The following is a 15,939-nucleotide window of genomic DNA, read 5'->3' on the forward strand; positions in this document are numbered from 1 at the left end:
TTGAAATGTTTTCACTTACACTAACACTATCGTTTGAGTCATTGTTTAAGGTTAGGTCTAAATCTTGTGATTCTTCATCTAAGTTTTGAATGTTTTCACTGGATAAAACTTCATTATTTTTATTGCTCTCCATCTTGCTACTGCGTAAAAAATATTTACTCATTAGAACCTGAACTTTCTTGAACCGATTTCCCACTCAGCAGAATCTCCCATTCACAATTCATCAAGATATCTATCCTACCAATAATTTTTTATAACCAGGGATATATTTTGTAGTTTGAGTCCCACCAGGGGTACCATTTGCCGTGCTACCAATTTTTCCTTAAACGGTTGGATTAGCATTTAACACCTATCACCTAAGGAAAGTTGTCGGCTCCAATAAAATAGATTCTTGATAAACTGTGAATGGATCTATTGCCTATGAATGAGAAATCCAGTTTTCAGAGCAAATTAACTTATAATCTTCAGATGAAAATTTTGACAAAACACAGAAATATACAAAGAACAATAACTTACAAGCCTAATGATTTCAGAGTTATTACGAACTAAAAAATACTTATCTAGTTTACAGTTGAAACACAGTGGCTATTGGCTTTACTACACTAATAGCGAATTTTGCACAAAAATTTATATAAACTTCAATCTAAAACATTAATAAATTCATTTAAACAGACAATAACTCAGAGCACAAAATTATACAAGCAACAGCCAGCCATGTTTTTCAGAAGAAGATCGAACAGGAAAAAGACACAAGTTGCCAGTCACGAAGACAACGCCTCCAACATTATAGACACGTCACCAAAAAATTATAACTTATAAGTTTAGAATTCACATTCTACATCTGTTCTCAATAAAACTTTATTTTGAAAATGTTATTTTAAATTTTTATATATATCTCGATTTAATAAACCGTTTATCCAGTAATTTGTTAACCCTGCCTCGGTGACATTATGGAACAATGCAACAAACATTTACGATAATAAATTCTCCATCAAAAAGTTTATCCGTCTATTGATAACTCTGACATTTACTATAAAGTTCCATAGATCTCGAATTGAAGATTCGATTCCAATGTGAGAAGAAAAATGTAATATTACATTCCTGATATTCAGATTACCTCAGATTTGCTAGAGCTATCACCTTCCACTTCTGCTTTCGGAAGTGCTTAGTAAACAACTATTATCTTATAATTATATTGTTTATTTTTGTTTGTGGCGAAAAATAGCGTTCGCACCACGGGCAAAAATGTTTTTCCGGCTCTCAATCCTTTCTAGTCCTCGGCTCATTTTCGGCCCTAGGTGCGAAATATACTATAAAAAGAGACTACTGCACTTCAATTGGAAAAGAAGTTTTCTGAGTTGATAATTGGTTCTATTGTCATCGAACAAGGTCCTCTTTCTTGTTTATAAAAACAAACAAATTTTCTACAGAAGGATTTACTTGTAATAATTTCTTCGATAAGATAAAGTCAGTATAGTGAGCAAATAATCATTAAAATGGTATGATAACATTGGATGTGTATCAATCAACCAATCAATTTATTCAGCCTGACGATACATTAGTACATAAGGCTATACCACAAAATAGTTTATAAAATTACAATACATAATGAAAACATAGTTAGGTCACAATATATAATAAAATCAATAATAATAAATCCTTAAAATGAATAAAGACAATAACATCAATCAGAGTATACAGATTGAGTCATATGTATGGGAACCCTTCAATGAGTTGGAGACTGTTGTAGATATAATACTGTAACTTTCAGGATAAGTTATTGGTCGAATACTCCACATTTTGACGTTCAACTGAATTTCAAACCCTCATACCACACAATGGATGTTTACATTTTAAATATTAGACTTGCAACCCCTAAGTCACCCACTTATGAGGGGTTGAAATTCAGTTGTACGTCAAAATTTATCAATGTATTGATTGATTTTATGATTTGTATTTAATGATTTTATCAATGTATTATGATATGTGTTGAGAACCTCCTTTAGGTTGCTCTTTTTGACTTATCCTCAGTCTGATTATTCGGATGTTTGGGATGCAATAAAAAAATAAATAAAAATAAATGTGGAGTATTCGACCAATAACTTATCCTGAAAGTTACAGTATTATATCTACAACAGTCTCTAACTTATTGAAGGGTTCCAGTCTTCCAACATATATATGACTCACTCTGTATATGCAAGGGCACATCAGATCATGCTTGAGCCGAAAAACAAATCTTGAAAGAGCCATTGAAACACGTTGTGACTTAACTGTATTAATCAGTAATTTTCAATCATCCGAATCATTTAATCGTATCTTCAAAATAGAAGGAGCTTCAGTGTATTCGAATAAAATTGTATTAATAATTACTAGTGATTTCATTAAAAACAATAAATTTGTATTCAAACAATTGAAGCGGTATACGGAAAAAGGGCACATAGAGCAAAATTGTGTTTTGAGAAAATTGCATTTAAATTTTTAGTTTGGATAGATCAATGTATTTTTTATAATTGAACTAAACATTCTGTTAGTACCAAATCGAAATTCAATATATTGATCTCATGTTGATTAAGAATGATACATGATTATATTTCTAATTTTTTCCAATAAATATGTTTGAAAAATTGGTTTTATGTGCCCTTTTTCCAAAGACAAATTTATTCTGTACAAATTTGGGTTTGATAAACTAGAAAACACATGTTATTCAATGCTAAATGCTATATTTCTCTTGAATTAAAAAGTGATGTACATATAAAAAAGTTTTCGATCATTTTATTAAAATTAGGGTAGGGCATCACTTGTGGTTGAATGTCAGGAACAGGACCATTCAAGAATTTGAATGGTTTGAAATTCACAGTATTGAAGTTTTCAGAGCACTGCAAAGAACCATTTTGTTTTATCTTTATAATAAAATAGTTCATGATAGTGAACTTATTTGACTTTGATGAAGGTTTGGACATAAACATAGGAAGCAATAGTCTCACTGACCACCAAATCCCTCCTCGACACAGCTGTTTATAAACAGTTGTACCAACATCAGTTTTCAAAATTTTTGTTTGAGATTTTCAGGTTATATGCAGAACAAGATGGCCGATCTAATAAAACAATCTCTGGAAAAAGGGCATATAGTTCTATGTGCCCTTTTTCCGTATACCGTCTCAATTGTATTAATCGATAACTTTCGTTTACTTTCACAGTCGATCACCCAGTCCTCGACGCAAGCGCAAGGAACGGTCGCCGACACCGAAGCCGGTGCGAATCCACGTGGGTCGTCTGACACGCAACGTGACCAAAGATCACATCGTCGAGATATTTGCCACCTACGGCACCATCAAGGTGGTCGAGTTCCCGCCCGACCGTCTGCACCCGCCGCAGGGCAGGGGCTATGCCTATGTCGAATTCGAAACGCCCGATCAGGCCGAGAATGCCATGAAGCATATGGATGGAGGTTTGTGCTCATTTTAGAAAATTTTAACTGAAACTAGTTGCTTCCACGTAATCAGCAATGGTTATGAGATCTAAACAATGATTGATCTGTTTTCATGAAAAGCATAGTACTGATGGATTATTGTAAAATAGGCTCCAGAATTTATAATGAAAGACATAATAAAAAATAATCAATAACTCTTACTCATACATCTTATATCCATATACAGGGTGCGGCATAAGTCACTACCCCGAACTTATGGATAATCAGGTTATGAACATCAAAACTAATACACAGCGGTATTTTATAAATTCTTTAATAACAATAGTGAAAATAAATAACTTACATTTGTGTATGTGATTTAATTAAACTGCTCAAAGTGTCCACCATTTTGCTCGATACATTTTGATGCACGTTTGGCCACTGATTTACAGATATCTTCACACAGCTTTGAAGCGTTACCGAAAACATTTTGAAACGCTTCCTCTATTAACTCTTTCAAATGTTCCACATTTCTTAGTTTTGTCGCGAAAACCTTGTCTTTTAAAATGCCCCACATGGCAAAATCACACGGTGTAAGGTCTGGCGACCGTGACGGCCATTCAACAGTACCGCGTCTGCCTATCCACTCATTGAAATTTTCTGTGAACAGTGACGGTAGCTGTGTACAAGTCCCGGCCAGCGTTCAAAGTCGCCCATCCCCTCCACTCCCACCCTAACAATACAGCGGCTCTAGCGGCTGGGAAGTGACTTACAGTGTATATAAAAGCGAAATGACATTGACTCAATCACTCGCAGAACTAAAAATCTACCGGACCAAAAACGTTCAAATATGGTAGGTATGTTCAGTTGCGCCCCTAGAGGCGCACTAAGAACGGATTTGGAAAAATTTCCAAAGATACGCCCAAAATCTGCGTTTTCCAGCGTTTTCTCAGCTTTATCGTGAACAAATGAACAGAAAATGTTCAAATTTAGTACAGAAGCTCAGCTAGAGTGTAATAATGTTGTGTTAGAAGGAATTTGCAATAACGTCAAAGATACTCCCAAAATTTGCGTTTTCTCAGTTCTTTCATCAAGTAATAGACAGAAAATGTTCAAATTTGGTACAGAGGTTTAGCTAGGGTCTAAAAATTTTGTGATGAGGTGACTTTAATATTTCATCAAAGATACGCCCAAAATCAGCGTTTTTCCAACGTTTTTCTCAGCTTTTCTGCGTTTTCTTACGTTTTTCAATAATTGATGGAAATATATTTTTAAAAATTCAGTACACAGGTTTAGCTGAGGTGGAAGAATTTTGTTCGCCAAAGATACGCCGATATAGTAACAGGTGTTTTTATACGTTTTCTCAAATTTTCGAGATCAAATTGACATGAAACGTTTAAATTCGGTACAGAGGTTCCGCTGAGGTCTACACATTGAGAGGCCTTCAATATTTCACCTATGATATGCTCAAAACTGGCGTTTTTCAACGTTCTTCTGGATTATTAGCTTTCTCATTATCTTATCGACCGAAATTGTTAAAATTTGTTACACAAATCCGTCTGATTTTTCAGGCTTGGAGTAAGTAATGGCGGTGATAGATGCATATTTCTTCATTTCTCAGGAAAATTTCAGACAAGCGAAGCGAGCCTGACGGCTAGTTTATTATATTTGAAACTTCAAAATTGCCTTTGATTATTCATAGAATTAATTTCGTTATTTTTTGTTTCGAGCTTAGTTTGATTTATATAGAATACACTGCTATTTATATTATTAATTTGTTGCGTTTAGCCGCTTGAGTGAGCAGGGCTCTTGCAGCATGCAACACGTCAAGTTGTAGTATTTTTCTATAAGCTGCAGTAGGGGTAAAGTGAGAGTTCTGTGCTGTGCTACGTCTCAACATAAAAATATCATTAGAGATTCTGTGTGCTTGTTGCTCAGTTTCAGAAAAAGTAGAGATAGGTTAGACTGATCTCTTGACAAATGGATTTGCTGGAAAAGTTATTCTTGTAGCTTTTTGATAAAATTAATAGTTTCTTAGTTATTCAAGAAATTGGATCTAATTTTTCCATAAGATCCTTATTTTCGGTTCAATCTTAATAAATGGATTTACTGGGAAAAGTTATCCTTGTAAAATTAATGGTTTCTTAGTTATTCAAGAAATTTGCCGTGCTACCAATTTTTCCTTAAACGGTTGGAATAGCATTTAACACCTATCAACCTAAGAATAGTTGTCGGCTCCAATAAAATAGATTCTTGATAAACTGTGAATGGATCTATTGCCTATGAATGAGAAATCCAGTTTTCAGAGCAAATTAACTTATAATCTTCAGATGAAAATACACAAATACACAAGGAGAATATATATTAAGCCTAATTATTTCAGAGTTATTACGAACTAAAATACTTATCTAGTTTACAGTTGAAACACAGTGGCTATTGGCTTACTACACTAATAGCTAATTATGCACAAAAATTTATATAAAACTCAATTTAAAACATTAATAAACGAAAATGATTTAGAGCAAAACTCCACGACATACTTGTAGCCAGCCATTTTTCAGAAGAAGGTCGAACAGGAAAAAAGACCACAAGTTGCAAGTCACAAAAGCCAACGCCTCGTTCAGTATCAATTTTTACAGACACGTCAACACAAAATTATAATTTACAAGTTTAGAATTCACATTCTACATCTGTTCTCAATAAAACTTTATTTTGAAAATGTTATTTTAAATTTTTATACATATATTCTATTTAAATAAACGATTTATTTAGTAATTTGTTAACCCTGCCTCGGTGACACCATGGAACAATGCAACAAACATTTACGATAATAAATTCTCCGTCAAAAAATTTGTCTGTCTATTGATAACTCTGACATTTACTATAAAGTTCCATAGATCTTGAATTGAAGATTCGATTCAAATGTGAGAAAAAATGTAATATTACAAATACCCCCCTCTTGACATAAAAAAATTTTACTATTTGAAAATTTAAAGAAAAAAATTTACATTGACCCTAATGAAAATTGTTGAAATTTAAATTTGAGAACAGTAACAATTTTTTCTAGAAAAACATTACATGTCATCCAAAAATATTGAAAATTATTATAAAAATTCATCAATAGCGTTTGTTATATGTTTCCAAACAATATCTCAAAATATAGAATATCAATATTACTTTTGATTTAGCTTTATAATTTAAAGAAAAATATCTCAACAGAAAGTTTAATATGTAAAGAATAGTTTTTTTTTTGAAATTGCACATAAATTTAATAGATAGAAAAATTCAATTTTTATTGCATAAAAAAAATTTAGTATGTTGAATAAAAAAATTATTATTATTATTTTTTTTTTTAATGAATTGATGAATTGTTACATTTAATTTTCACATAAAATTTCAATAAATCAAAAAATGTTCATTTCTTTCACTATTGACACGGTTGATTTTATTGATGCACATTTTGGAAAACAGTCCGTTAAGGCACTCAGTATGATTTTCAGTTAAGTGTGACTCCAATGTGATGACGTTAAGTGTTGGGCTGATCTGGATGCACGTAGTGTTGGGCTGATACTTGTAGTCAACTGCTGCATATCAAACTCGATACAGGTGACATCTCAGTTAGCATTGCTTCATGTTTGTAGTAGACGGCTGCATTCCAAACTTGATACCGGTGACATTTCAGTTAGCATTGCTTCATGTTTATAGTAGACGGCTGCATTCCAAATTCAATACAGAGTCACATAAATTTTGTATCATATTTGTAATTATACAATGTACATTTCAGGCTTGAAATGACAATGTAATTTGTTTTTTGGAAAAGAGATAGACGCTGCATACAGGATTAATTTAGGTGAGGATTAATTTAGGTAAGGTTTGGTTTTTTGATATCTTCAGCTTTCAAGGTTTAGAGTTCTGCATACAGGAATAATTTAGGAGAGGATTTTTTGAATCAATTCTTTCATGATACTGTGACTGTTCTTCTGAATTCAAAGTTGTGAATGTGAACATGGATGGCAATTACCTCCAGGTAATGCAGTAGTGTTGAAGTTTGAGATACAGAGTCAGCAATAAGCATTGGCATTAGCTATTGGCGTATGCTTTGGTGTCGGCTTTGGCATCGGCGTTGATATTGGCATTGGCGTTGGCATAGCTATTGACATCAGCACAGGCATCGGCGTTGATTTTGGTGTTGGCATCAGCATTGGCGCAGGCATTGGCGTAGCTATTGGCATTGATTTTTGTTGTTGGCATCAGCATTGGCGCAGATTTTGGCATCAGCATTGGCGAAGATATTGGCTTCGGCGCAGGCATCGGCGTAGATATTGGCGTTGACATCAGCACAGGCATCGGCGTAGATTTTGGCGTAGTTATTGGTGTGATATTGGTGTTGACATTAGTGTAGTTATTGGTGTAGGCCGCAGCGTAGATTTAGGCGTAGATATTGGCGTAGTTATGTCAGACTAGTTGAAAATCACCCAAATGTTCTTAACACTCTTCATGGCGTTCACTTGTTACTGATTTCGAGATTCACATGATAACTATTTCAATGTTAATGTCTGTGCTGTACCTGTTATCTTAAAATGCTTATAAACTAAAAAGAAAAACTTTGATTAGGCTATCAATACAATCTAATACACATAAAAATTATTTTAAGTATCTATGAAATTGAAATTTGTTAACATCTTATTATACAGTCAGCAATACATAAATTGTGAAATATGGATATATCAATGATAAATTTAAAAAAAATTCATTTTCATCTATTCACTGTTCAAATATCAAAATTTTAATCCATTCTTCAAAATAGAAATATAATTTCATAACACCCTGTATCATTATCAAAATTGTAAAAAAACATCAGATTATCACAACAAAATTTAATTTCAATACATATTTCAATAATTTCAGACAATTGGTCTTCTATTCACAATCATTTCATAATATATCTGCATTTCATTATCATTTAATATAACATTTCATTTATAGCATGTTCATTTCACATTTATGATTTATCATTCAGGGTTTCAAAATTATTTAGTTTTAATTTTGTTCAAAAATTGTATAAAAAGCAAATTATTTAATATTGTTAATCATCGTTTGTTGGATACTATAGTTTATTTCGACTCTTCAATGTTCTAAACACAAACTACATTTCATGACAAAACTTTACTATCAAACATTAAACAAGAAACCATTCAAAACATCAATAATATTTTGCTTCAAAGGCAAACAATATTCATCAGTAATCATCATTTATGGCAATCAACATAAGTAATCAACACAAAAAATATTATCTCATTACTGCCTCTCTAAGTCATAACCTCTGTTATTCCTTCTTTAGGCAATAATGGGTTTCCATCTCAAAAAACAATCACATACCAGCAAAATTCTAATCAACAAACCCCACTAAAAATTCTACATACACTCCAGCATCCATTTCAAATGATAATCAATCATATCAAAATTTATAGAACAAACAAATTTAAAAATTTAAAAAAAAAAATCAATCACAAAAACTTATTTCAATTAATAATATAACAAAACGTTTTAAATTGAACCAATTATTTTTTTAAAATAATTTAAAATTTAAAGACTGTATAATAAGTACAAACATTTCAAGATTATAATATAAAGATGATCAAGATGAAAAATGGGTAAATAAGTTCCCTAAAAAATACAAACAAGAGAGAAAGAAAACTGGGTAAATAAATTCCCTAAAACAACATACACAAAATTGATACACTTCACATAAGTGATACATGATGAAAAAATATGTCACAAGCACACAATTCTTTACACTACAGTGGATAGATTTTGGAAAAGTTAAGTTTTATCAACAAATTAAAGATTAGGAAAATAAGCTACTATTTCAACTTCTAATATTATTTCAGAAAAAATACAAATTTAAATGACTATGGACAAGATTGGTTAAGATATGCTTCATAGAAGAAATTTACTGAATATTACACAAAGACAGGAAAGAATCGAAAATTGAAAAGATTAAGGGCCAAGAAAAATAGGCTACAGGAAAGAAAAAAGACACAATTATGGACTCTTACCATACACTGTGTAGCGATTATGCTATTCTGAATCCCGGCATAACACAGGATTCCTAATCATTGTGTGTTGGGGAATACCCTTTCATCATGTGATTCATTGTCATCATCTTGTAAGTAAGCAACTTGAAACAACCTTTGAATACTAACACATCAATGGAAACTTTGCGTTTTGTTTTCTTCAATAGCATGATTTTATTCATGGGTTCATTTGTTTCAACAAAGCCATTTTGCTTGCAAAAGTTAGTCATGTTCACTTGAGAATGCATTGCATACACCTTTTCAATTCTCAGTTGAAAGTTGAACTCATCAACTTGACTCAAAGCAACATTCATTTTGTTGACATTATTCCTAACCTCCACAGAAACCTGTCTCATGTAATCATTCACTTTATTTATAGTTTTCCTAACCTTCAATGTAGCAATATTACTTTTGTGATAGTTGACTTTCAGTGAAGACAACTCCCTACCTACTTCTTTATTCAATTCTACTATCTCATTTGGGTTGACTTTTTCAACAACAGTAACTAGGCCTACATTTTCAGAAACTTGAATGAGTTGATCTTGTAACTTAACACTACTATCATCCTGCTTCAATTTGTTTTCATCTTCATGATTATCACTCAATTTTTCATGTGCATCTTTCAATAGAAGGTTTATACTAACCTGCTCTAGTCTAATGCTAGCAAATTCTTGCTTCATCTCATCAAACCTAGCATTTTGATCTTGTTTCAAATTATCAAACCTAGCATTTTGCTCATCAAACCTTTGTGTTAGGAATGCTATAAGATTTATATCATTTTTAGCTCCTACCATACTTGTTTCATTTGATATTTCTACTACTTTCTCATGGATTGTTACATTTGAAACGTTTTCACTTACAGCTACACTATCGTTTGAGTCATTGTTTAAGGTTAGGTCTAAATCTTGTGATTCTTCATCTAAGTTTTGAATGTTTTCACTGGATAAAACTTCATTATTTTTATTGCTCTCCATCTTGCTACTGCGTAAAAAATATTTACTCATTAGAACCTAAACTTTCTCAAACCGATTTCCCACTCAGCAGAATCTCCCATTCACAATCTATCAAGATATCTATCCTACCAATAATTTTTTATATAACCAGGGATATATTTTGTAGTTTGAGTCCCACACCAGGGCGTACCATTTGCCATGCTACCAATTTTTCCTTAAACGGTTGGAATAGCATTTAACACCTATCAACCTAAGAATAGTTGTCGGCTCCAATAAAATAGATTCTTGATAAACTGTGAATGGATCTATTGCCTATGAATGAGAAATCCAGTTTTCAGAGCAAATTAACTTATAATCTTCAGATGAAAATACACAAATACACAAGGAGAATATATATTAAGCCTAATTATTTCAGAGTTATTACGAACTAAAATACTTATCTAGTTTACAGTTGAAACACAGTGGCTATTGGCTTTACTACACTAATAGCTAATTATGCACAAAAATTTATATAAAACTCAATTTAAAACATTAATAAACGAAAATGATTTAGAGCAAAACTCCACGACAATACTTGTAGCCAGCCATTTTTCAGAAGAAGGTCGAACAGGAAAAAAGACCACAAGTTGCAAGTCACAAAAGCCAACGCCTCGTTCAGTATCGATTTTTACAGACACGTCAACACAAAATTATAATTTACAAGTTTAGAATTCACATTCTACATCTGTTCTCAATAAAACTTTATTTTGAAAATGTTATTTTAAATTTTTATACATATATTCTATTTAAATAAACGATTTATTTAGTAATTTGTTAACCCTGCCTCGGTGACACCATGGAACAATGCAACAAACATTTACGATAATAAATTCTCCATCAAAAAATTTGTCCGTCTATTGATAACTCTGACATTTACTATAAAGTTCCATAGATCTCGAATTGAAGATTCGATTCAAATGTGAGAAAAAATGTAATATTACAAATTGGATCTACTTTTTCCATAAGATCCTTATTTTCTGTTCAATCTTGGCAAATGGGGTGTCAATGGATTCGTAATTAGATTTACTGAAAAAAATTATTCTTGTAATTTTTTGTAAAACTAACGGTTTCTTAGTTATTCAAGAAATAAAAAAAAACTGGATCTAGTTTTTTCAAAAAAAAGTGGGAATGAGGATCTTCATTTGAGATTTATTGTGAGATTAGGGGTATGGCTAGGTCAAGTTAGTTCAGATTACATTGGATTGGGCAAGGTTAGAACCAAGAATCAGCTTTGGGGTAGATTTGGGGGCAGCTTTGGGGCAGCTTTTCTTCAGAACTCTCACTTTACCCCTACTTGCTGGAGTTGGCTCTATCCCCTGATAGCTTCACAGCATCCACCCAATGTGGAGGTTACTCTTTCCAACAGCCTTTGAGTCAGAGTTCTTGAAAGAGTCTTAACATCTAAATATCTTCATGATGTGGAGAGCTGGTTGATGAATATTATTCCAAAATAATACGGTCCTTTCTTAAACAAAGTTGTCCTATGAACTGGTAATATAGGATGGAATTCTTATTTCGGGTGCCTTACGCATGTTGGGATCTGTTTGATTCAAATTTATGCCCATTCTTTATAACAAACATAATTGCTTCCAAGTAGTAAAGGGCTGGAACAGTCAGCAGGTTCAAGAAAATTGGCTTGCAGGATGTAAATGCTAGTGAAACAGACCCACACTGAAGGTGTTGTGGAACTCAACAATAATTATGCTTATATGTTAGTTGCATCAGAAAGGATTTTCTCAGTTCAAGTCCCTATTATGATAATTTCCTGAGATACTGAAACGAATGGGGGGTTGAACCATTCGAGTTGTAAAGTTTCAAGGCATCAAGTTTTTGTTGCAGTCAGCTAAATCGTTTCTCACTAGTTAGGGATTAGTGAAAAGTCTGTTAAAGCTTAAGTTTTTGCTTTTAAATGGCAATATGCTGATAGCATTCAGACTCTTTTTATAATTTCAGAATTAAATATAAGTGATTGTATCAACTAGACTTTCTGAAACCAACAGGAACTTGACGTACTGAAGTTGATTACCCGGGGTGGTTCTTGATCAAGTGAGATCTTGACTAAGTGAATGTAACCCCATCAAGACATGGCTTCTGGCAGTTATTTCAAATCAAAAATTTGAAACAATATCAGTCAGGGCCAGGGGTCATTCCGTAACAGACCTGAAACCTCGAATCAAGATTGCGTGGGTCGTAAATATTGAATTTTGAATTGAATTTATTTCAGCAAAATTTACACAATTTACAATAATATTTCAACAGAGCAAATACACAACTTGAGATATGTAATACAAATAATACTATTAATACCTTATCCTATTCCCTATCATATATATCTATATTATATTTATGATAATAATATTCCTAGTTTAATCCAGTTCAACAATGTTTTAGCATATTTTATTGTGGTAAACTTATCTTATTGCACCTATCCCAAGTGGATTCACTCTATTTAATGAAATATAAGAGCCCACATAGACCTTTTTGGCCTGTTCGTGGGTCAATGAGTCCAGTACTGTGAGATTAAAGTATACATTTTTTTCCTGATTGAACTTGAGAGAAATAAGTTTTTTCAATTTCATAATCGCACACACACACACACACACACACACACACACACACACACACACACACCACACACACACACACACACACACCACATACATACACACCACAGACACACACACACCACAGACACGTTGGTCATCACAAGGTGAACCGCTAGGCAAAAAGATATATTGATTGGGACAAAGAGAATATCCAAACATTAGAAGTAACCAATATCCTATTGATAAATAGATTGAAGTAGCCGTTCACATTGATCTTCATTCAGCGTTTTTATCCAATTTGTAATTATTGATTTATATTTTGAGAAACTACATGCGCCCGGCTGACTTATTTCTTGAGGAATGTTATTCATAATAGTGTGGCATAGGTATGATATATTCCTATCACAGGCTGAACGGGTGTTTCGTTGAAGACCCGAGTGATGAAAGCGGGAATGTCTTGTCATGTAATGATGATTGGACTCTGAATTGAAATTTATTTTATTCTTGAACATGTACAAGTAAAATTATTTGTACATGTATTCTTGTACATGTAAATAAATACTTAGGTGGCTTCCAACTGACCCAACCCCCATTAGTCCCAATCTATCAGCGATATTCAATGCGTGTATTTTGGTTGCAGGTCAAATTGACGGACAGGAAATCACCTGCGCACCCGTTCTGCTGCCGAAGATTCGTCCACGACGCAGTCCGATCCGCCGCGGTGGAGCGCCTCCGCGCTGGCTGCAGAACCGCTCGCCGCCCCGCTACCGCCCCCGCCGCCACTCGCCTTTGCCGCCCCGCCGCCCCCGGCACTCGCCGCCTCCCGCCCGCCGTCCGCCGCGCCATTCGCCTCCGCCTCCGTCTCGCGGCGGACGCCGGCGGTACAGTCGGTCTTCGTCTAGCAGTTCCCGCTAGAGAAAGAGGATGAATGGATTTCGCTGCAGCGGAAGTGAGATAATGTCAGTTTTCATTTACACTATGACGGCTAAAAACAGGACAGATGAAAGTGAGACATGTGACTTGAGTCAGGATTTGTTTTCTGAAGCTACGTTTAGACTTGGTATGTGTTGTAAATGAAAATTTATAAGACTCTTATTAATTAAGATACTATATTCAATTATGTATGATAAAGAGTTGATATTGTTGATATTAACTGCCATCTAGTTATTGCTAACTCTGGTATACAAATCTGAACGTAGATAGAGAACTTTGAACCTAAGAATCTGTCCTTGAATAGGGGTGTCATTCATTTATGTGCCAGTATTTGAATATTTCGTTATTTGTGTTTATTATCCAAAATTATCGAAACATTTCAAACAATATTAACAAATTGCCATTTAAAAAGCAATAAACCTTTAAAACCTTATTGAACACAACCTTTCAGGCTATTTTCATAAACTAGACAATTTTAAATATCGCAGATCTGAGGCACTCCCTTCAATAGAAACTCCTATTATTCATGAAAGTTTAATTTGTAAGGCCGTTGAAAGGCTGTCTATGTTGTTTCTAGCTGTATCTGCTTGACTTTATATAATGATGATGTGATGCATTACGTGTAATCACAAAAATCTGTATGATTCACCAGAAGATGAAAGACTTGACTAGAAAGTATGATGAATCATTAACTTGTTTTTGACAATTCAATGATCGATTGTATCCGTATCAATGTTTCAGTGACTTTATGGTGATTATTGAAAGTGTTGTTGAATCACATCCCACGATCAGAAAGATTGACCAGCACTCCTTCTTAGAGTAAGTTTCTATTTTATTCATAATATTCTATCAATTTTCTCTTGAAAACTGTATTATAATGATGAACATCCAACTAATAACATGCTCCGTTATTAAGACGTTCTGCTATACTTTGTAACATTTGCTGGTACTGTAATTTAATTTTGGAGACTTATATTAAATTGTTTTTATACTTGTTGATTTGAATGTGCATTACTAGTTGTAATTGATCACGGTTACATCTGGAAGCAGTGGTCAAATTTTGAAACAATAAAAATATTATACATTCAACGATCTTTGTTTTGAGTGATACCATTTTTACCAAATGAATTTATTTTGCTATGGACTCATCTAGTCGAGTTTAATACTTTTTCAAACTTACTCTGGTGAATAATCCAAACTGGTCCAATATGTTCTGAACTACTTTTATAGATTGTGGTTGTTGAATGGCATATAATTGGCATGTATACCACTAGAAGAAAGGTGAAAAAATCCTGACACGTATGTTGATGCTTTGTGGAGCATCATCAATTATTCAAGGATTTCAGTTTGCTTGTTATCAAGCCCCATTCGCTTCATACTACTGACCTTACTGTACTTGATTGTTTCATATCCTTGGAGCTTTTCGAGTGGAATCCGAACCAACAATATAAAAAATTGGAAAACTACAGCATCAAGACCTTATTTTACAAAAAATAAAACTTGGTTTGAGCGACAGTTGATTCTTAACTAAAAAAAATCATATCACAGAACTAATTTGAAATCGTCTGTCTAGACTTATTTCGGACTATGTGTAACCTTATCTAAATTTGGGAGAGGAATAGCACAAGGTTACCTTATTTTTTCTCTCCCTATCATTTTGATGATGTACTTATTGTAAGAATCAATAAAGACCCAACTGCCGTTCAAACCTAGTTTTCGTTTTTGGTGAAATCGGGCCTTAGTTTCAAATTCTTGGAACCAAATCATGCTTCTCTGTTCCCCCTAGTACACGAAGGAACCTGTACAAATGTGGAGAATTGTTTAAAACCAGGAAAATGTATAATTTCGTCTATTATACAGATTAAATACACTGTAGTTAATTATACCTTATCATAGGAACCTTTCAAATTAAATCCGAACTAAAGCTCTGTGGACAATGGCTGAGAAAGCTACATACAGTAACTGCATTTATTAATTTGTAC

At 33.3% G+C, this 15,939-nt stretch overlaps 1 protein-coding gene across 1 annotated transcript in view; it reads left to right on the plus strand.

The window, feature by feature from the left end:
• Positions 1-15,046, plus strand: part of LOC111044306 (RNA-binding protein with serine-rich domain 1) — a 30,624-nt gene extending 15,578 nt beyond the window's left edge. Inside the window, exons 5-6 of the mRNA XM_022329403.2 lie at positions 3,198-3,448; positions 13,665-15,046. Of these exons, the coding sequence (XP_022185095.2) occupies positions 3,198-3,448; positions 13,665-13,939 (526 nt within the window). The 3' untranslated portion in view covers positions 13,940-15,046. The remainder of the gene's footprint in view (positions 1-3,197; positions 3,449-13,664) is intronic.
• Positions 15,047-15,939: the final 893 nt, after the last annotated feature.

Source organism: Nilaparvata lugens, chromosome 10 (assembly GCF_014356525.2).
Source record: "Nilaparvata lugens isolate BPH chromosome 10, ASM1435652v1, whole genome shotgun sequence".
Lineage (NCBI taxonomy): Eukaryota > Metazoa > Arthropoda > Insecta > Hemiptera > Delphacidae > Nilaparvata > Nilaparvata lugens.